This window comes from Capricornis sumatraensis, chromosome 3, assembly GCF_032405125.1.
Source record: "Capricornis sumatraensis isolate serow.1 chromosome 3, serow.2, whole genome shotgun sequence".
Taxonomy (NCBI): domain Eukaryota; kingdom Metazoa; phylum Chordata; class Mammalia; order Artiodactyla; family Bovidae; genus Capricornis; species Capricornis sumatraensis.
In genome coordinates, this window is record NC_091071.1 from 88,059,651 (window position 1) to 88,083,857 (window position 24,207).

General features: G+C 41.1%; 1 protein-coding gene across 1 annotated transcript in view; it reads right to left on the reverse strand.

Annotated features, from left to right (window-relative positions):
• Positions 1-24,207, reverse strand: part of FMNL2 (formin like 2) — a 326,704-nt gene that overhangs the window by 46,043 nt on the left and 256,454 nt on the right. Inside the window, exons 7-9 of the mRNA XM_068967074.1 lie at positions 21,703-21,811; positions 18,060-18,136; positions 16,043-16,136 (exon numbers count right to left, since the gene is read on the reverse strand). Of these exons, the coding sequence (XP_068823175.1) occupies positions 16,043-16,136; positions 18,060-18,136; positions 21,703-21,811 (280 nt within the window). The remainder of the gene's footprint in view (positions 1-16,042; positions 16,137-18,059; positions 18,137-21,702; positions 21,812-24,207) is intronic.

Genomic DNA, 24,207 nt, shown 5'->3' on the forward strand with positions numbered 1-24,207 from the left:
TTGCAAGACTCACATCTCTTGGTCATCAGTAATGATACGGATTCTTTCAAGGCTTCTATTTCCACGGGAAGACCAAAATACCTTCCAGTTGTTTAAAATGATGGGCTTTTTTAAACTGGCAAATGGCAAAGGCCTCTAGTCATTTCTGGGACAACTTGCCAGTCAGATCCCCCAATAGCAGAAAAAAGTCTAACTCTGTGCTTTATCCCATTCATTTTCCCTCTCAACTTTGCTCTTTGAACATATACACAATTTGGTCAAGTGAGGTGGGCGGGGGAAACGAGAGAGACACAATGACACCTTTCCAGTGGTCACCACATGTTCGCTGAACCACAGCAATAGCACATGGCAGGAGCTGTGTCAATCCTGTGACATGCCCACCACAGACCACGGGACCTGCTTAGGAGGCAGATGCCAACCCAAGCTATCCTCTTGCCTGAATCACAACAAATCAAATTAAATCCAACAAAGATTTGCTAAGAACTCAGAGCCCTTGAAGACAAGGACTCTTTGCTTGCTAGATCAAAGACCTCAGTCCACAAACAGGCAAATGCCTGAAGTTTATCCGCTGCTCCTACCTAACTCTCATTTCACGGTCTCTTCTACTTTCTTCTGTGCTCTGCCCCAATTCTGGGTCTTCATCAGGAAGACCCTGCTTTAGCCTCTGGTCACCACATCCACTAAGTCAAAGATGACAGATTACAGATTTGGGCAGCAGTTCTTAAAGTGGGGTCTTTGAACACTGAGGGCTCCTGAGGCCCTATTCCAGGGTTTGTGAGATCAAAACTATTTGTATAGTAATACTAAGATGCTACTTACCTTTTTCACAGAATTAACATTTGCACTGGTGGTACAAAAGCAATGAGAGATGAATGAAATTACTGGTGACTTATACAAATCAAGGCAGTGGCAACAAATTATATGAGCAATCATTGTATTCACCACAGCCATGCATTCTCAGTTTTTTTTTTTTTAATACAGTTTCACTTAAGAACATCCTTGATAATGCAATAAAGTTTTAAAGTGAAGTCGTTCCATCATGTCTGACTCTCTGTGATCCCATGGACTATATAGTCTGCCAGGCTCCTCCGTCCATGGGATCTCCCAGACAAGAATACTGGAGTGGGACGCCATTTCCCTCTCCAGGGGATCTTCCAGATCCAGGGATCGAACCCTCGTCTCCCGCATTGCAGGCAGGAGCCACCAGGGAGGTCACTTAGATGGCTCAGCCATCTGAGCCACCAGAGGAGCTGATAATGCAATAAAAAGTCTTATTTTATTAAGTCTCAACCCCTGAATAGACACCTTTTTTATATTCTATATGAGGAAATAAGAACCCTACATAAAGCACTTTTGCTGCATATTAACATATGGGAATCAACCACACCATATAAAGAACAACCCATATGCCATCTCTCCATGAAGATAAGTCAAACCATTCAGAGACAGGATACGGTCTTCTATGCAGAAAAGAGCCCTCCATTAGTTTACGAGGTAGAAAAATAAAAGACTTCCCTTCAGTTTTTATGGTTAACAAGGCAAGGTACAATCCCTGGCATTTAGCAGGTTACACTGAAGCAATCCCTTACTGTTCTCTGGATGTCTCTGGGGTGTCATGTGGAGGCTCATTAGAAGACCAGGTTTTTCTTCTCAAAGCCAAGTCAGTGTTAGATTCCAAGCAAGAATATGAGAGAAATACAGAAACTGTTTTCTCCTGCATGGTCTATATTAGGACATATGTTCCCCAAGTTCAGGGAGAATCAGACTCAGTCAATCTGCCTAATTAGACAAATTTGTCCTAGAACGCCTGACATGCTGTAATCTCAAACCATCAAGAACAAACAGGCGAGGAACCAAAAGATTACTTTCTACCAAAGCACTAAACATGTCCCTGCTACCTACCATACAGAAAATACTCTTCCCTAGGTTTTCACCTATTCCTGGAAGCCACTTCCACATGGAAAATTCAGTGTGGCCCTTAGTAGCGTACCAGCTAATCTGGGCTACCACATGTATTGCTGGTACATGTACTAGTCTGGAAGGAACCCTCATTTTTCCATGGCCCAAACCAAACTGCTGAAACAAAACAGAGCTACAGCTCATGTTACTGCGATTGGCCACTTCCACTTTGCAGTGACGCACAGCTGATGGGGAGACTCTGTCTGAGAGCTCAACTTGATGAGGAAAGGAGAGTGGCAGTGGTTGCTGGATCATCATCAGGAACCACTGAGCCACTTTCCTGTTCTGAGCATCTTTCAGTTCAATGTCTGAATGAAAACTGAGTGGACTATATATTCCTGGCAGATCGGTACAGAGCTGGGCAGGAGCCATGCGTCACTGTGGTGAAAGGAGTAAGGAGTGGCTATGGATCTACCGTGAGCCAGAGCTACAGAGCCTAAACCATGGCTCCGAAGCGCAGGCTTTCACACACTGCCCAAGCCAGGATGCTTTCAGCTTTCCCAGACACGATGTTCCTAGGGGCAGGTACCCACAGCATGTCCACAAGCTCAGCCCGCCTGCTGGTTAGAGCAGCAGCAAGCTCCTTTAGATTTTTAAGTGAGATCTGGGCTTACAGGGGCTTCCCTGGTGGCTCAGATGGTAAAGAATCTGCCTGCAATACAGGAGACACACGTTCAGTCCCTGGGTTGGAGAGATTCCCTGGAGAAGGGAAAGGCAGCCCGCTACGGTGTTCTTGCCTGGAAAAATCCCATGGACAGAGGAGCCTGCCAGGCAACAGTCCATGGAGTCACAAAGAGTCGGACATGACTAAGCGACTAACACTTTCACTTTCTGGGTTTAGAGACTGATGCAGCCATTTCCAGGCAGTCATAAAAGGGAACTAGAGACTAAAATCACAATGTAGGCTAAAATCACCGTAACTTATTAATATTTCTATCCTAAGACTATCTAGGTGTCTTGTTTTAATATCTGTAGTCAAAGAAGCACTTTATCTTTATTTTTATATAGAATATATATTCTATATACAATTCTAAAATTTTATATAGAATCATAAAACGGTAGAACTGGAAGGGATATAGAGACCATGTGACTAACTTGTCACCTAAAGCAAGACTTGCACACAATATACCAGACTCACCAGGGATCCTCTTCCTTCTTGCCTACCTTTGTGTCATGTGTTGGCTTCTTCTGAGAATCCTTGTAGCTCATTCTAGCCTGGTGCCTTTGTGGAGTTCAACTTCTTTAGTATAATCCTATTCTCTACTTGGAAAACACACACACACAGTTCCCAGTCACCTCTGTTTAAGCCTGTTCTCTCATTCATTATCTTCAGTGCAGAACTAAGACTTTGATCTTGGACATTTTACCATCACTAAAAAAATTAACTTAAAAAGACAATTTTCTTCACCTGAAAAAAAAAAAAAATCCCAGCTCTTATTTGTTCGCTGTGGCTGTGTTTCCTTCTTAAATAAATTTATGCTGTTAGAATAGATTCTTATTCTCCAACTTATGTCCATCCCCAAATTCAGAGGATCACTCTGTCTCTTGTCAACTTTTCCTCGGTTTTATGGCTTCATACCCACTGTCATGGCCACAGATTTGGTTCAGGGCCCAGTCATTTAATGTCTGACCTGCCTGTCTTCCAAACTCTAGCGTCTCTGCCCTCTGTTTTTTTATGCAGAGATTGATAATTTTTAAGATATATCAGGATTGCATAAAATGCCTTCTTAGATTTCCACAAAATCAAATACAGTTGATATAAAAGCACTTTAAAAACTATAAAGTACTGTTGCTTCCCTTTCCATTTTCCTTTTCCCTCCTATTTACATCTGTCTTCCAGTTGAGATTTCTTTTTTCATCACAGTGAAGATTTTCTGAACCTCCACTATTTATCAGACCCTTAACTGTGATTGCCTCCTGTCATGCTTTATACTCTGTAACATGGGTCCCAGTCAGATATTTTTTTCTTGTAAACTAGCACATTTATTCCGACACATACCACCCCCAGGACAGACTTGCCCGTCTCTCTCTCTGCTCCCAGAATTGCCTCCACTGACTAAATCAAGTCTCTTCCTTTGTAATTGTGCACAAGACTTCATGCCTCTCTTTGGACTCCATACAAACAGCTCAGATTATCTTGGTTTCTTTTTGTTTGTTTGTTTGTTTAATATTTATTTATTCATTTGTCTGCATAGAGTCTTAGTTGTGGCATCTTAGTTGCCTGACCAGGGGTTGAACCTGCATCCCCTGCATTGCAAGGCAGATTCTTAGCCACTGGACCACCAGGGAATCCCATTCTTGGGTTTTACAAATAACCTCAAACATTCCAATAATCTACCCAATCAATAACTGCTTGACTAAGTTTGCCTTTTGGCAGAAGATTGAAGGTGTGTAGCAATTTGTGTAGAAGGTGTTTGATATGTGACAATATGTTATATAACACTATGAGCCTTGACAATATGTTATGTAACACTGACTATGAGTTCAATGGATCCGTATAAAAATGCCAAGCTTGCCACTTACTAAAGTATGTCAGTTGGCCTATTTACTCTGAACCCCTCTTTGTTTATTCCTAATTTACTGGGTAGAGATTATCATTAGAGTAATATATGCTAGCCTGTCAGCACTCAGCAAATAAACGTAGCTTTACTATTGCTGTACATGCATATGCCTTTTTAAAACACTTAACTAACATACTAGGTAAGATTTAAAACATGGAATAAAATGCAACACTTTCATGAACACTGCTCATGTTTTCTTTCTGAAGATGATTGTTTGTTAATTTAAAACAAACCAAAACAAAATCCTTCTGTACTGACTTTGGAGCCCAAATAAACATGCTCATGTTTTAGAATTATTTAAATTTCAAATGAAATTTGAACTTCACTCATAAAGGTCAATCAGCATATTCATTGGCAAAAAGAACTAAAACTTTAGCTTAAATTATAAAAGGGAATAAAATTTTAAATATAAACACAACTCTAAAAGTTTTGAGTTATAGCTAATTTTAGCCCACATTTGGTCCCTAACTAAGTATTATTAAAGTAAGTCCTGTCTTTTTCAAAGCAATGGAAATTTCGTGGGACAAAAATCATGACTTTTATTTTCTGTCACACTCTCCTGATCTTACAACAACGTTTTTTCTCTGAGAAGAAATTTGCTCAACAACTCCCTAGAACTTCCAAAGAATTCTGCCTTACTAGTCCTGGGAAAAAAAAAAAAAGTGGCCATGAGCCATGCTTGTATTTTTGGAGCGATGTTACACAAAAGACAACTGCACATCTTTAGAAAGGACAAGAGGAAGCCAAATGGAAAGTTCCTGGGAGGGAAAATCTCACTGTACACAACAGGGACATTTAACTACACAAGACAAAATGTTACCTCCCAAACATTACAAGCAGTAGAAATAAACATACATGCAAATTGAAAGTAACACTGCTACTCCAAACTCATTCACTGGCTTCTCTTTAGGGCTTACTGCTGCTGCTGCTGCTAAGTCTCTTCAGTGGTGTTCGACTCTATGCAACCCCATTGACAGCAGCCCACCAGGCTCCCTCATCCCTGGGATTCTCCAGGCAAGAACACTGGAGTGGGTTGCCATTTCCTTCTCCAATGCAGGAAAGTGAAAAGTGAGAATGAAGTTGCTCAGTCGTGCCCGACTCTTAGCGACCCCATAGACTGCAGCCTACTACTATGCATAAATGGGCTTTCTGGGTGGCAGTGCAGTGGTAAAGAATCTGCCTGCCAATGCAAAAAGGCAAAAGAAGCACGAGTTCGATCCCTGGGCCAGGAAGATCCCCTGGAGGAGGACATGGCAACCCAGTCCAGTATTCTCGCCTGGAGAATCCCATGGACAGAGGAGCCTGGAAGGCACAGTCCACGGGGTCACAAAGAGTCAGACACGACTGAGCACACATACATCACTGTGCATAAATAATCTTTCCACTGTTACTCATAACACATGTACGTGCATATAACATGGATACACACAGATGCATAAATATGATTTGTCTTTTCCTAGTTAACAAATCTTTTTTTTACAAACACTTTCATAATTACTTTAACAGCTCTATTTGGATCTACAAGCTTATTTAGTAAGATGGTTCATGTGGTCCTATGTCTTGGCATAGCCACTGCTTAGCCTAGACTTAATAACAACTAAAATAACCCATAATTCAAAATTATTTGACATTGAAAAGCAATTCTTTCTAGCTCCACTTATTTAAAACAACTTAAAAAACAGCCAGACAAAAGGTAGAATACTAAAGTATACTTAAGTCAGGATGGGCAAGGAGGAGAGAGAATAGGGAGGCAGTGCTTTCACATGGAGAAGGCAATGGCCCCCCACTCCAGTACTCTTGCCTGGAAAATCCTATGGCTGGAGGAGCCTGGTAGGCTGCAGTCCATGGGGTCACGAAGAGTCGGACACGACTGAGTAACTTCACTTTCACTTTTCTGCATTGGAGAAGGAAATGGCAACCCACTCCAGTGTTCTTGCCTGGAGAATCCCAGGGACAGCAGAGCCTGGTGGGCTGCCATCTATGGGGTCACACAGAGTTGGACGTGACTGAAGTGACTTAGCAGCAGCAGCTCTCACATAGAAAAAGCAACCAAGGAGATCCTACAATTAAAGATCCTTTAGCCTTACTCTGCAGGAAATGCCAAAATGACAACCAAATCCTGACCAGGAACTGAAAATTCCCATTCTAATGGTACTTGGTGACGATATTGCCAAAGTTAGAGGGGTTGTGACTCCAATTCTATTATCAACGCACAGCAGAGTGCTTCATACCATTCTTATGTACCCACAACCAAAGCATCATCTCAATGTCAAAGAAACACCTCCCAGGTGAAACATCCACGTGGAGGGCCCTGAGCCAGCCTCTGCTTCAGATTCTCTGGAGCCTTAAAGCAATAATATACAGCTCTCTCTGCTTTCTCTCAAGATCTTTCATTACCTTCCTAGAATATAATATCAGGGCATGCAGGCCAACTGCTTTACAGTTGGCAAAGGGCACAGGTTTAAGAAACAGCATTTTACATGCATTAAAACAAGGAGGCAACACCCTATCTTTTTTTTTTTTAAGTGGTTGCTACAAATGAAATAGAAGATGAAGATCCCTGTTGTGCAAAATTGCATTCAGTCTTGTGGAGAGAGACAAGGGTCTAATTAAAGTTGGGTTGAGAGGCAAAGCATCTCTACAAATGCTCACCAGAAATCATGATAATCTGCCTTGTACGTGTGGGCTCAGTCATGTCCAGCTCTCTGCAACCCCATGGACTGTAGCCCACCAGGCTCCTCTGTCCACAGGATTCTCCAGGCAAGAAGACTGAAGCAGTTTGCCATTTCCTCCTCCAGGGGATCTTCCCGACCCAGGGATCAAACTCATATCTCCTAAGTCTCTTACATTTGGCAGGCAGACTCTTTACCACTGTGTGCCCCAGGTATCATCATCTCCTGTACTTTTTTAAATTAAAAATTAAAAAAAGCTTTCCCGGCCCACATCCCAGGAAAGTCCTGAAGATGTTAGAAATGAATGAATATAACCACTGGGGGAGCAGACAACTGTCAACGGAGGAAGAGGCCCAAGGAGTTGGGCATATGAGTGTCAAAGTGTCTAAAAGAAACTTCAGACCCCACCCACAGCCCACTCTGTCAACCTGACCCACCCTGGGCCCACCCACCTGACTTCTGCAGCAAAATGTTACAGCCCGTTCTTTACTAACAGAGAGTCAACTGAAACGTCCACTGCTTGGAGAAGAGTGAGGAATATATCACCTGCTTTTTGTGACCTCAGGCCACTGGACAATAGGAAGTCTCTAGAGTAAGTCATGAGGGATTGGTTTCATGATCTGCTCATAACTTTCTATCCCATCTGTTCTCTTCCCACAGCCTACCTTCTGTGAGACTGGACTTAAGGTGGACTGGAGATATAAGGTGAACTAAAGTCCTGGAGGGCTCCCTAGGGCTCGGACGGTAAGGAATCAGCCTGCAATGCAGGAGACCTGGGTTTGATCCCTGGGCTGGATAAAATCCCCTGGAGGAGGGCATGGCAACCCATTCCAGTATTATTGCCTGGATAATGCACATGGACAGAGGAGCCTGGTGGGCCACAGTCCACGGGGTCACAAAGAGTTGGACACGGCTGAGCGACTAAGCACACAGCACACAAAGTCCTTGAAGATGCCACGTTCTTCACATCAAGTGACATTTTTACCTGATGTGGTAGGCCACAGAGATATCTAAGTCCTAATCCTATTACTGTGATTATTTACCTTATGTGTAAGGAAATATGCACTTTGAAGATATGATTAAGCCAAGGATATGGACATGGGTAGATTATCCTGGATTATCTGGGTGAGCCAAATATAATCACAATGGTCATTAAAGGAAGGAGGCCAGAAGAGAAGGGGCCATGAGCCAAGAATGGAAGCAACTTCTGGAAACCGAAAGGACAGGAAATAGATTCTCCAGGAGAACAGCATCCTACAGACTATATTTTATATACATACGACCAACAGAACTGCAAAATAATAAATTTGTGATGTTTTAAGCCACTAAAGCTTGTGGCAATTTGTTACAACAGTGACAAGAAATTAATATACCTGGTTAATTCTTATTCATCCAAAACTCAGCTCAGGCACCCTTTCCTACAGGAAGCATCCCCTGAAAGCTCAGACCCCGTATCTGCCCTCCGTCCTTCTCCTCCTCCTGGTTAGTTGTTCTTCTCTTTGCGAAGCACCTGGCATTTACCTTCATACGGCCTGGAGCGATGACTACAGAAATACTGGTTTCCTTAACTGGATTAGGATGCTCCCTCTTAAGGATAGAACTCTTAATGGTCATACTTATTTCCAATGTTTATCATTGTTTCTGACAGATAGGGGCATGCAAATGCTCATAATTTTTTTCCTTCAAGTTAGCATGACTCATCCTTTGATTCTCAGCAGGATAGCAGCCTTCACTTCCTTACTCCACAATAAAGACTGAGATGATAGACAAGGAACTAGTTCATTACCACGGGCTCAGTAACCCTATATAAATGGCTCCTTTCTCCTCCAAAAAGAGTAGTAACCATTCTTTTTCTCTCCAATGAAAAAGTTTATACAGTTTTTGGTTCTGAGGAGAAACCAAGTATTACATTGGGTGAAAAAGAAAAAATAGAAGAGGAACAGCTAAATGGATAAATTCTCAAAAAGTTATTAAGGTGAATTGTATTTTCCAAAGATGACCCCAGGAGTCTCTTCCACCCACGTGTTCTTCTGCACGGTGACCCTTATACTCTTCACCATCAAGAAGTCGAGTCACTGCCTTCCCCTTGGCATCTGGGTTGGCCTTAGGGACTCGCTTGTAACCCACAGAACATAGCAGAAGCGACACTGATGACTTCAGAGGAAAGTTCAAAAGACACGTTGTGACTTCTGTCTCTCTGAATGCCTGCTCTGCAGCTGCTCCCTCCTGGACACTCCCTGTGAGAGGCCAGCTGTCAGGCCACAAGAAGCTCCAGCCACAGGGAGTTCCACATGCAGGCAACTCTGGTTGACTCACAAACTCAGCCTTTGAGTCATCACAGCCCAGAAACTAGACATATGCGCGAGAAAACCTCCAAGTGAAAGCCCGCCTCGTCAATCGGATCTTCCCTGATGAGACCCGAGATGGAAAGGCCCAAAGACAATTAACCGTGACATGCCCAGCCTGACCTCCTGACACATACAATCCATGAGTCTAAGAAGACTAAGTTCGGAGTAATTTATCACGAGCAAGTAACAACTGCCACAGTGAGTACACAGTCCAAAAGACAGTCACAGTGACTTTACTTCCCGATTCCTTCCAGACTCTTATTAGACTGACCTAATTCTGGCCTGGTAGGCTGAAATACACACATGCTCTAGAACTATCACTCCCAGAGTTTGAGACTTAAATGACTACTTTGCTTATAACTCAAGAAGAGACTGAAAAAACTAAGTACCCTGCCCTCTATGCTGAGAATTTTACCAGTGAATGAGTTATTCTGATGGCTTGTGCTGGGTTTATAATCCTATCCCCTTCAAATATTTGAGACGTTAGATTAGATGGGATTAAACTCAGAAGGATCCTGGAAACACACCAGAATGTCTGCTCTCCTTCCTGCCCAATTGGGTCCACTGTAAATAAAACTTGACAGGCTTTCTTAAATCAACATAATCATGTGTAGCACAAGTGCTTTCAGATGCCCAGTAGCTAAACCACATCAGCTTACTTAGCAAGCCTTCTAGCAATAGGTGAAAAAAATAATGGCTCCTGCCAAGAGTGCTATGTCCAAGAGAATTGGTGGCCTCAAGTGACTCATTTCACAAGGCTCCATTTATCTGTGCTGGAAGGTCCAAACTGGGAAGGCGTTGGGCCTTTAATAACCAAACTCAGGCCTCGGGTTTATTTGTTAAAGCCAGATGCTGTCATTTTGGAAGCAGATGAGAACACAGTTATAATCGATCTGGAATCCTGATGAATTCCAGGTGCACCTTCCAGCAGTCTGGGGAAGTGGGTAGCTCAAAGACCTTAGAGAATTTTTATTATTAGTGTCATAGTGAGCTATTCTGCTGCAGAGTCTGCACGGCCTCAGTACTTTTTCCTTGTGATTTCAAACAGGCACACTTTTTTTGACCAACTTTTGGGGACACTTCCTTAAAGGCAATTTCTAAGCTACATCAAAGAGTAAATATAGCCAAAAGAAATAGGCTGACCTAGAGCAAGGTCTAGGTAGGCGACCTCAGGGTTCCTAAGGGAAACTGAATTAAATATAGTGTTCTGACTCCAAAGTGGAGGCCAGTTGATGTCCTTAACCAGTTAAGTGTAGCTTTATGACCCAGTGGGTTGCTAGCTGTGGTCCATGTCCTTTGAGAGAAAAGAAAAGGCATGACCAGAACCCCAAACAGTGTTTATGGTGTCCAGGCTTCAAGGTCGCAGCCTGAGTCCAACTACCTTTTGGGAATGCCTGCCTATTTTCCAGGCCTGTTTCTCCAGGCTCCTTATGACCTCTGTGCATTCCCTGACATCCTTCCAATCAACCCATCCTTCCAATCTTAGCCTAGACACTGCTAGGCTTAGTTTCTGCTTCTTGTAAACAAGACCCTGAACTAATGTAAATACCAACACAGCAACCTTTACTTTCAAATGTATTCTTTCTTCTGTCTGGTAGACCAAATGCTCATGAACATATATTGCTAGGTAACTAAGAAAGCATCAGTTAGGGAAGATGACACTCTGTCCTTATATGTGGCTAAATTAGAAAAAACAGATGACTCCTTGTTCTCACCCTAGTCCTCAATTCAGGACCATAAATTTTCATGAGATGTTTCAACATCACAACCAGATGTGTTAACTTCTTTTACTTAAAAAAAAAAAAAAAAAAAAACTTTTTAAGGGAAAAGAATTCAAGGAGCATAAGAGATGACTAAAGGTTCAGTCATGTCGCAAATGATGCTTGGCACAAGATTTATGTAATTACAAAGTTATGTAATTACAAAAAAATGTAATTAAAACATTTATTATGATAAACATTGAGGTGATATATGTGCTTGCTCAGTGATGTCAGGCTTAGTCCCAAACCTCCAAACCCACCAAAAGCAAGGTCTTGGGTTAATATCCTTCCCCACCATCTTGCGTGTCTGCTTAGTCAAGTCAGACTTTGGGATCCCATAGACTGTAGCCCACCAGGCTCTTCTGTCCATGGGATTTCCCAGGGAAGAATACTGTAGTGAATTGTCATTTTCTCCTCCAGGGGATCTTCCCAACCCAGGGATCAAACCCACCTCTCCTGCGTCTCTTGCATTAGCAGATGGATTCTTTACCACTGAGCCACCAGGGAAACCCTTCTCACCGTCAGATACCATTAAACTAGAAGTGCTATTTTCCTAAAATATGTACTTCAGATATTGTAAGACAACCCATAAGATTTCACTGCAAAAACACAGAAAATCACACTTGTTGGGATTTTAAATATTAACTGAAATATGATAAATTAACATAATCACATGTTAAAATCTGTCAAAAGCTAAAATATACTTTCTTTTCACTTATGTTTGAATTAATTAGTGGTAATGAAATAAGAGAGGATGGATTTGCTGGCTCAAGAAGCAGAGAGGAAAAAAAATCGTGCTACATACTTAAAATGTGTAGTCTTTAAATATCCTTTCAGCATCTGGTGCCACATTGCAGCAGTACGCTCAGCTATGTTCTAACAGTGATCCAAGCCCAGAGGGTCTGGCTGCTGCTGCTACTGCTGCTAAGTCGCTTCAGTTGTGTCCAACTCTGTGCAACCCCATAGACGGCAGCCTACCGGACTCCCCCATCCCTGGGATTCTCTCGGCAAGAACACTGGAGAGGGTCTGGCACTCTAATGCATATTACTTTACCTTCAAAAATAGATATCAATATCTGATGTTGAAGCCCTCCAGTCTTCAACTGGTGGGTTAATCTCTTCATTTTTCTCTAAGGAGATGAATGGAATCCCACTTACTAAATGAGATAAAAGCATGAAAAACAATCTTCTTGAGGGCAAAGACCCTGCCATGGTCCTCCTCCCGAGGATTCTGGTGGCTGGCTGTGTGTTCTCTCTGCTAGGGGCAGCTCAATAGGCATTTCTCATTGACCAAGATTCTACCTACACTGGGCATCTGAGACCACAAGGACAACTTTTCTTAATCAGGAACAACTGCCTGCCAAACCTCCCTAAACCCAAGATTTCAGTGACATTTTGCTAAAATGACTGAAGAATATACTGTTCACTGTGACATATATGGGGGGAAAAAATCCCCTCACATAAAGATAGAAGCAAAAGGGAAAAGAAATTCAGAAGATGCTGACCTGTGGGTGGCATTCTATTCTTTTAAAACAAAGATCAACATAAACTAACACAAATATTCAAACCTCAGATTGAATAGATAAATAAGTAGATTCTCTTCTCACATACCCCTAAGAATGTAGATTCTGGTTATTAGGATAATCCTTCTCCTGGCCTGTCTACATGAATACCACAGCTTGAGGTCAGCGCAAGCCAAGAGCACACACAGAACCAGCACTGTCCTTGTCCCCTCTCCCATGGGACATGCTTTGTTTTCTCTGAGAAGCAACTGCTAGCCCAAGGAGACATCAGAATTTAAACACCCACCATTGTTCATAAGAAATTACACAAATGAGGGAGATCTGGGTTAAAGCTCTGCAAATTCAGAGTCAACACTTACTTCTCTGTACTACTAACCAGCTATAAGATTTAGGATTACTTTTTGTTTTTCTCAACTGAGTACACATAATGCCCTAAATGGCTAAACCATATACAATTCTGATACCAGACAGTTAAAACTCAATTCAGTAAGTCTTTTGTATTATGTGTAAGAAAGGCACTCTACCTTATCTAAGAGAAAACAAATTTAACATTCATCTCATGATTTACTGGTTTCAATAAATACTGACTCCGCTGCTGCCGCTGCTAAGTCGCTTCAGTCGTGTCCGACTCTGTGCAACCCCATAGACGGCAGCCAGGCTCCCCTGTCCCTGGGATTCTCCAGGCAAGAACACTGCAGTGGGTTGCCATTTCCTTCTCCAATGCATGAAAGTGAAAAGTGAAAGGGAAGTCGCTCAGTTGGGTCTGACTCCTAGCGACCTCATGGACTGCAGCCTACCAGGCTCCTCCATCCATGGGATTTTCCAAGCAAGAGTACTGGAGTGGGCTGCCAACGCCTTCTCCGAAATACTGACTCTCTACAATTATAATTTCAAGGCATAATTTGATCTGCAGTATAATCAGTTGCTTGTTATTATTAGAACAGTTATATCTACATTGCATAGATTCTTTACCAGCTGAGCCACAAGGGAAGCCCAAGAATACTAGAGTGGGTAGCCTATCCCTTCTCCAGGGGATCTTCCCAACCCAGGAATCGAACCAGGGTCTCCTGCAATGCAGGCAGATTCTTTACCAACTGAGCTATTCAGGGAAGCCCAAGGAAGCCCAGTGACAAGGGTCACTGATAACTGTATAGTGAGTGCTTCCAGTGTGGAAAAGACTTTTCAGCATGTGATATGATCTAATGATAAAGATTTTCAAGTTCTGTTAGCTTCACATGCTGTTTTACTTTCATTTTAGACCCATCCACCCACATATCTCCTTATTTAAAAATACAAGTTTTACATCCTGTTTATGACATATAAAAACATTCACAGACAAGCACTCACACATTCTTCTCTCTCAAGACTATGTGTTTTATGGGATAGGGTGCTTGGGGCTGGTGCACTGGGATGACCCAGAGGGATGGGATGGGGAGGGGGGGGTTCAGGATGGGGAACACATGTATACCCGTGGCTGATTCATGTCAACATATGGCAGAGCCACTACAGTGTTGCAGAGCAATTAGCCTCCAATTAAAATGAATAAATTGATTTTAAAAGAGACTCTATGTGTTTTGGAAGCCAGAATATGAATTTAAAGATTCACTACTATTCTTCATCATTTTCTTAGAACCCAGATATTTTTTTTACTACTAAGGTTGAATACAGAAAAAGACAGTATTAGGTTCTGTCCATGGTTGGAATTAGCAAAATGGATAATATAAAAATCTAAAAGCAGTGACAGCAGGGGAGGAAAGCCATGTAAACAAAGAGGCAGGAGGACCGTTTTCCCTGTTGACAGAAGCATCTTTGAAGCTCGCCAGCCCATGAAGAGGATTATGTGTCAGTCATTAGTATACCTGTCAGCTGTGGTAGTGAACCCAATTAAGGGAGCAGAGCGGGAGCATTGGCTCCTAGGTCCTGTCTCAGGATCCTGATACATAACCAGGTCCAAACATCACCCGAAACAGAAGTTCAAAATCAGGAGCACCAAATCTTAACCCCAGCTTTTCTGCTTGTCTGACCATGGGGCCATGGGCAAACGATATATTTGAAATTTTATTTTCCTATGACATGGAGATATTAACACTTGTCTATAAGAACCAAACAATTTCATGTTGTATCTGGCAAGCTGCCAGCACACAGTAGGTCCTCAATAAATACTCCAAATAGTTGTGTTCTACCCTAGAGGGTCCCAGGAAAGACGAGAGAGAGTTTGGAAGTCCCTCTGAGATCTGGATTTTTCATCCAGCTTGGGTCTTAAGCCAAAAGCATCTGAAATCAAATGGGATTACCAGGATAAAAGGCACACCTTGGCTGATGTTCCTATTATAACCTGGGGCTCCAAGTGCCTTCCATTGCTTTTGTCAGGTCCCACCTCAAAGTAGCCTTAGATGTTAGACACATACACGGGAGTTGGCAGGCACCCTTCTTGGCTATAGAATGCTGCATGCCACCCCCAAAGGAACCTGGCTGTAAGTTCAGTTGTGATGTCTTGCTGTTTTGGTTCAGAATCCCTGGTGTCACATTATCTGTGTGTAATTGTTTCTTCATTTGTTGTCATTTCGTTTCCATTTCAAACATGCATGTACACTGGTTTATTGTTTTCATGTGACAGGACTGCTTGATTAAGATTACAAACTGCTAAAAATCAGTGTCTGTATTTATTCGATCAGTTCCTCGTGCATCTAGCAAAGCAGGAATCATACATGTGATCTGAGGAAAGTAACTGTGATGAAAGAGCTCATAAAATGTACAAGGCGGATGCTCAAGTGACAAATGGAAACCACATACGTTTAACAAAACCAGTTTTCAGACTTGGCTATTTCATATTCTCCATAGGAAAAGGAGTGCTACAAAGAGTTTTTAATTCTTCTTGGAAATGGGACAGCCAAGAAAGCTTAATGCATCCATTTAAGATATTTAGACCAAGTTCATTACTTCTCCCTGAGTGACATTTGAGAAAATTAACAATTATATCTTTGGGCCCTAGAATAAATAAAAGTAAACCACGGTGGTGGATGTTAACTAGACTTATTGCTGTGATCATTTTGCAATATATACGAATATCAAATTACTATTACTATGTTGTACACATGAAACTATTATATGTCAATTCTATTTCAATAACACACACACAAAAGGTAAATCATTCTGTTCAAAGATGTCCAAATATAAGGTGCTTATGTGAACATACTTTTTAAGATGAGAATATCCTACCTCCTTAAAGTTGTCAAATGCTGATAAAATGATCTCATGCCCGCCTCTGACAAGACAAACGGCTGCCAACAGCTCTAAGACAAGGGCTTTTGTCCTGTTAAAACAAGAAGGAAAAAACTCACAAATCAGTGAAAGGGAATGAAGGATGAGTCAGCTGTTCCTTCCAGGATGAATATGATAATAAATATTTGCCAGTGTATTTTTTTAAATGTTTACTAATTAAGGCACAGTTATATTAAAACACACACATTTTATTTATTTTTTTTAATTTTTTATTTTTACTTTATTTTACTTTATAATACTGTATTGGTTTTGCCATACATTGATATGAATCCACCACGGGTATACATGCGATCCCAAACATGAACCCCCCTCCCACCTCCCTCCCCACAACATCCCTCTGGGTCATCCCCGTGCACCAGCCCCAAGCATGCTGTATCCTGCATCGGACATAGACTGGAAAACACACGCATTTTAAAACCTTTACGATCTTCCACACATGTGGCTTCTCTGGGGTAGCAAGTTTGCAAGGCATATTTCCCACTCCCAGGATTACAAGTTACTTAGAAATGAAAATAAATTCCGGGAAGATTCAGTCTTTTTGTTCTATCATCAAGTGACATTGTAATATAGTCGAAAAAGTATTTTTTAATGAGTTAAAGAAGATAGGAAACACAGAATTTCCAGTAAAATCACCCATTGGATAAACATTTTCTCTGGTTCTGGAGTCAAAGATATAACATTTGCTGAAAAAGTTCAAAATCAACTGAAATCAATGTCCTGTTAATACACTGCAAATCTGCTAATTTGCAGTGGCTCCATACAAGTCTCCCATGATAATGCAAGCTTCCAAAACTACTTCTTCCCACACAGGATCTGAAAGGAGCTGGCTTACAGCTGTGCTAATACAAGAATATTTTCTCTGACTCAAGAAAATAAAACTTCATCTAAAATATTTTTAGAAGGAGAACCTTAGAGATACAATCTAAGTTTTCAAACACAATGTCAAGAACAGCATCATTTCTTCAGAGTATGATTACTTCAGTATTTCATCTTTTTTCCGGAATAAAAGCTATTGCCAATCTCTAAACAAAGATCATTCTGAAAACCCACAGTATCAATTGTCTTAAGAAAAATGAATAATGACTTCCCTCAGTGTCAGAAAGAGAGACAAAGACGCATGACTAGTTGGGATTCTAGTAAACTTAAGGAAGCAAGCACAAAGTTGCAAAGGCGTTCATCAGGGAAAGTATGAAATAATAATATCCAACATTTAAATAGGATTTACAGTTTGCATTGCATTTTCAATCACAAAGGGTATAATTTCTAATCACATTTTTTAGCTGAATGAACAGTTTTCAGATGTGCAATCTTGTCAGAGAGATCTGATAAAAGGGAGTAACAGTGTGAAACTAGACACGCATTAGAACAGAAAAGGCATTATACTAACTAAAATAAATTGATGAAGACAGGCTTTTGGAGGTAATCTGTGAAATGAATAGTATATGGCACTTGCCTTTATAGGAAAGTGAACATGAAAAGAAACCTGCATGCAGTTATGTTTGTTTTGTGGTGTTTTCTGTTTGGTTTGGTAATAAAAGTTACATGTGTAAGGATTGCAAATGAAGTGTGGACAAGCAGTAGTAGTTTTAGTGAGCTTTCAGCACCAAGTGGTGTGGCTAGGGCTGTATCAAGACTCTCCTGGATCCAAGCCTGACAACCTGGCAGCTTCAAGCTCTTCAGCAAGTTCTGCTAAATTTGAAAGGATGCTGAGAACCAGGCCTCAAGAGGAATGAAAGCCTGAAGAGAAGGGCCAGAGTTGTCACCAGTTTCTCAACTCCGCGACAAGTAAAACTGTAACATTGATGAAAAGAAAATTCTACTTAGCCAAGGAGTCTACTGGCAATCCGAATTCAAAAAGTCACTCTTGAAAGTTTCCAAACTCCAATCTGATTCTTGACGAGCTCTCTGCTGTCCCTAGTTTGATTAAGATTTGGACAGTATGAATCCAGCTTACCTTGGATTCTTGTTGTTCAGGCTTAGTGCAATCTCGTTGACAGCATGTGGGTGAGACATGACCATGTTGAAACCATACTGAAACGGATACGAAAACACAAAGCATTACGAGCTATTTGAGAGAACTGCCAATGTCGATTAAAAAGCAAAAACCTGAAGTTTCTACCTAATGTAATTTTATATCATCATAAGTACACTTATGTCTCTAGCACAGTGTCTGCACGTATTTCTCTATGAAAAATTTCAGGAATGATGCTATTATCAAGGTACTATATTCCCATTCTCTATGAATAAACTATATGTGTCTCTATCAAAATGACGAAAAGGCTCCAGGCCAGTGATCTCAATCCTGCTGTTTGGAAAAGTCAACAAAACACCAGCTCTCTGGGCCTCACTCCAGGTCAATTTATTCTGAATCTCCAGGATGGGGCCTAGCATGTGAATTTCTTTGAGCTGACTTCACTACCCAGCAGGGTTGACAACCACCACCTCTAATCCCTTCTCTATCAGCAATGGCTCTTAGGACCCAAAGCCTAGGGAAAACCTGCTTTGCTCTGAGACATGTTACCTCGTCCTTCTATAAAATGAACAAAGCTCAGTAAAAGGATCAAGAGTCATTCTCAATTCTGCCAAGTTGAGGAATTATTCCTTTTCCTGCAAACTCTCAGCTCATGACCTTATTTCCAATTACACCCAGAAAACACAAGCAATTAGGAAAAAAAACTTCCAAAAAAGTTCCCGCCACCACATCAATACACCCACACAGACCTGTGGCTTCCCTCCTTACTTCTTCCTAAAGATGAACTCTCCACGCTCCCATCTAAGGCCCTTCCCCTACTTGAGCTCTTGATTCCATTCCCTCTTACTACTCAAGAACATTATCAGTCATGTCTGACTCTTTGTGACCCCACAGACTGTAGCCCACCAGGCTCCTCTGTCCATGGAATTCTCCAGGCAAGAATACTGGAGTGGGTTGCCATGCCCTGCTCCAGGGGATTGTCCCGACCCAGGGATCAAACCCAGGTCTCCTGCACTGCAAGTGGAGTCTTTACCATTTGAGCCACCAGGGAAGACCGAAGAACATCATATGCTCCAGCAATTCTCCCATTCCCCCATCATTATTTTTCTCTCTGACTCATTACCATTAGCATAAAAAACATGATGCAAATTCTTTTATCTTAAACAACAAAAACAGAATCTCTCTGGACCCTACAACCTGTGTCCAGCCACTGTCTCATTTTTCTGCTATTCTTTTACAGCAAAATTCTAAATCACTCATGGTCTCCAATTCCTCTCCTGCTATTCTCTCTCAACACCATGTCTGTCAGGCATTGCATCCCCACCATTCCAACGAAACTATATCAAGATGACTTAAGACCTGCACTTTGCTAGAGCCCATGCCATAACTTCATCTTACAAGACTCGGCAGCAGCACTGGGCACAGCCAACCACTCTCTCTCCTGGACCCGGCTCCTACTTCTTGGCTGCTTCCCAGTCAGTCTAGCTAGTACTTCCTCATCTCGCTGACTTTAAACAGGGTGCCCAAAGTTATTTGAGACCCAGCTTATTCTTTGCTTCTCAGTCTATCCCTGCTGATCTCTTTCACTCCCCCGTCTTTATAGGCCAGCTACTGACTCTCAAACTTGTAGCTCCAGCCCAGACCTCCAGACCCTGAAATCCCGACTGCCATTTCTGACCACCTATTTAAGATCTCTATTTAGATATCTATGGACATCTCACAGTTAACATCTCTCCAGTTGGAATACTAATAAGGTCTCCCAAATCTGCTCATCCTGCAGCCTTCCACGTCTTAGCAGATGGCAACTCCATCTCAGAGGTGCCCAGGACAAACCGCTGAGAGCTGTCCTTGACTCCTCACCACATCCCCACTGCTACTGCCCTTACCACCAAAACAAAGTCAGAGTCTGGCCACCTCTCTTCACCTCTGCTGCTATTACCTTGGTTCACACCACCATCAACATTCACCTAAATTAACGCAACAGCCTTCTAAAAGGTTTGCCTCCTTTTGTCTTTGCCCCCTGGAGTCAATTCTAACAAAGAAGCCAGACGGATCATGCTAAATCCCAGTGACAGATCAAGTCACACTTTTCCTCAGAATCCTTCAATGGCATTCCAGCCAGCGTGAAGCCAATGTCCTTTCAATGACTTAAAGCCCTACATAATCAGGACCCCTCTGTAACTTCAGATTTCACCTTCTGCTCCTCTCCACTTACTCATCCTGATCCAGCCAAACTGACCTGCGCACACCAGACCTATTCCTGCCTCAGGAACTTTCGCACTTGCCCTCTCTCTGACTATAATTTTCTCTCTTAAGTATCCCTTACCTTGTCCCCTTATTCTAGTTGTTACATAAATGTTACCTTCTCCATGACACTTTTCTGGCTAGCCTATTTAAAAATGAACTCGCATTTTTGGCACTTATTCTTATTACTTGATTATTTTTCTACAGGACTCAGTTCTCTGGAGCGAGTGTTCCTCAGTTCAAATCCGAGTTCACCGCTTCGAGCCATACTTCTCTGTATTTCAGTTTCTTCATGAGTACAATGGGAGAGTAATATTACCAATCTCACAAGACTCTCTTGAGGCTTAAATGAAGTGATAGGTTTTAAAGTCCTAGACTGTAGGAAGCACTGTGTAAGTGTCAGCTTCTGTTTCATCACTATTATTATCTGGAATGCTATATATAGTTCACCAATTGTCTATCACTGTCTCCCCTCAATAGAAAGTAAGTTCCCTGAGGTGTTTATTATTTTGCTGCTGTGTTCCCTACACCTAGAATAGGGTCTATTGGGCAATGCTCAAAAAAAAATTGACTGAAAGAATAAATGCATGTTTCCCTTCTTAAATTTAATCTGGCAATTTATGTTGGGTTTGAACTCTAATACTGATCTATGTATTTACCATCGGTTTCTATTTGGATCCATCTATAGACTCTGTGTCGATGGAGATAAAATGCTGTTTTCTTTTTTGAACCATGTCTAAACTCTCAGCCATGGTTTAATTTTATAACTATACTTTTGACCCTTCAGCTCACCGTAGCTCTAATTCAGCTCTAATTCCCACTCCGTCGTTAGGATTAATCCCACATACTGTAATTAGTAACTCCCAGTGATTCTCAGAATGAAGATAATCTGCATCAGTCATCTAAGGAGGACTCCGCTCTTCTACCAAGCATCCTCTAGGTGCTTCTCATGAAGATTAGGAACCACAGTGTCCAACACACAGTAATTATAATTCCTTGCCTGTCATCACATAACTCTTTGAGGAACAATGACCTACTCAGTGTGTGAGATTATTCATTCCCAGGTTCCTAAAGTTGTTCCATTACTGCCCCAAACCAGTGGCTTACTCTGTCTCTAATGGTCACAAACACTTACCAAGTAATCTAGACAAGCTTACCACTGGAGGAGGAAAATGTCTTCCCTTTAAATATATTATACATCAGAAATGCTAACTAAAAGGGCAATGAATTACGAGTAGTAGAAGGAACCAGACCTTTCTTCTCTAAAAAATTTCATTAAATCCTGATATTTACTTCAAATAGAAACACAAAGATACCAAAGAGAACAACAGTGAGTCTGATATTTCAGATTTTTTTTTAAGGATTATAAACAGAAACATACCTGATAATTCATGATGGCACGTAAACACATGATACAGACATGCACGTCATCTTTCTTACTCACTAATCTTGAATTTTTCAGGGTTCTTCTGCTTGGCAAAGTATTGTATCTACAAATAAAAAGGGAAACTTCTATAAAACTAAGGATTACTTTCTTAGCATGGGCAGATGCACTTTAAAAATGGACACTGTTCTCTATTTGTTCCTACACCTAAATGAAGATTGCAAGTCAAACCACCACTAACGAACCCATCAAGCAGCACAAGCAGCCCCTCACCACAAAACTGTTTCCACAGACTGTGAGGCCTAGACAGTTCTGTGCAGTTGTTATCATCTTGTCAGGCCATATACCCGTGGACAGTGATGCTCAACTCCACTCACAGCATATAACAAATCAGACTGTACATGAGACTCATCAACAAGCCAGGCTCTAATGTGCAGACCAAGCTAGATTTTCAGACATGACATGCACGCAGATTACATATGTGAACAAGTAAAGGGCTAAAACTCAGCTTGTACAGAGATCTCCTATCATCTGACCCAATTTTAACTGTACCTTCCCATCACTGCTTTTAAGAGTCCCTGTTTCAGAGTTTAAGCCTAGGCAAGGTCATACAGCTGTCATATCAGCCTGTGATACAGAATTTTAATATGCAAAACCTAAATAGTATACATATGCCCCCACACCCTCACCCAAACTCTGGTCTAGCAGCTAAAACTAAGATAGAAATGTGGTGACATTTCAAATGGTTAGGATGTTACAACGTCGGGGTTCATTCTGGAGAGCCTACATTACTAGGCCTTAGTTCTCCCTTCTGCAGATTTATCAGAGTATACAAGGCATAAAGAGTGACAGTGTAAGACAGGGGAATTAGAAAGACGACAGTTCTAAGGGTTTCATTATGAGCCTTAAATGACAGCTTCAGAGGAAAAACAGGTAAGTTTTCTCTGCAACTCCAAGCCTGAAACGAAAACAAGTTTCAAAAGCCGTCAACTACTTTCTGAGAGTCAATGACAGAAATGCTCCACAAAAGCAGCTATAGACCTTCCCTCTCCTTGAATTAAGCTAGTTAAAAAATTTTAAGGAAGCCATGATTAATATTAACTGCTTTCAGAAGTCTCACAGGTGCAGACTAAGAGTTGAAAACTGAATTGACAGGTTTGTCTCCAACGGTTCAGCTGAGCAGAACTTTGACATTTTCTATTATCAAACAGAAAAAAAAAAAAAGATGATTCATTTACATAAGCCTACTAATGAGCCAAAGAAATTTTTGAAAAGCACCCCAGTAAGTCACTTGCCTCAACATACCTGACTGTGCAAAATCTGGTTTGCTCTTGCTACTTTTAAGGAATGTTTTTTCTAAGGACTGTCTTGCTTTCCTCACCCTGGAAAACAACATTTCAGCAATGGAAGATAGCCTAATTCAGTTTTGAATGCAAAAACAAAGTTCAGGAAACACATTCAGATTTCGCTGTTAGTAAGCCTAATTTCAAATTCTAAAATATAGTTTTAAAAGGTGTTGCACTCTGTCATAACTCCAGCCCAAGCATGATGGCTGACATACCTGACAGAGGTCTCACAGAATCTGGGCTGCTTCACAACCACATGACTAGTCTAACCCAAGAATCTGTAGTCTTCTTAGTCTATACCCAAAGTTCTCTCCCTTCCTCTGCCCTTCTGAATTTATTTTAACCTCAGGTTTGTATTTCTTATTTCTAACTCTCTCTCTAATATAAAACAGACAAATGATTAGTGTAAAACAAAGAAATCTGAGTTTTAAAAAAGAAAAGGTATTATTGAAGGGAATCAATCATCCTTTGCTAAATTATATTTAAATACAGCAGTGACTGCAGAAGATATATTGACCAAAGCCAGCTATTCTTTAAGAACACGGAATAGGTCATTCACACAGGCACATACTTCCACATCACTTCCAAATAAAGTTTAATGATTCCAGCAAGCAGACCAAACTTACACATTTAATGGTACTTCCTAGGCGTAAAGTAACATAGCAGGTTCCTCCCTTTTATGTATTAATCTGTAACATCAGCTATACGGTAATAAGACTTTCTAAGGAGTTATTGTCCTTACTAACATTATTTGCAGAAACCAGTAAACATTGATTATAATATCCTACTTAATAAACATTAACACAAAAGACTTGTATTTGTTGTAGTACGTGGTTAATCTCAAATATATTTTCTGAATCAACATCTGAAATGTATCTAATATGAAAAAGCACATGGATACTTACCAATATTCAAGGAGTTTAGAAAGCATACAAAGATGTCAATAAGTAAAACTGATATAGTTAAAGTAAGTAAAAATTTATTAATGTTATTCTGTGCTTTAAAAAAGTTGAATTTTTTTCTAAGGTGAATGACAGTTAATATAAAATTAATTTTTCTCTGATTTTTTATTTACATAAAAACAGAATTAAAGGCAACATTTGAACTTGTGTTAAAACACCACCATAGCCAGTAACAACAACCAACCATAGTATTG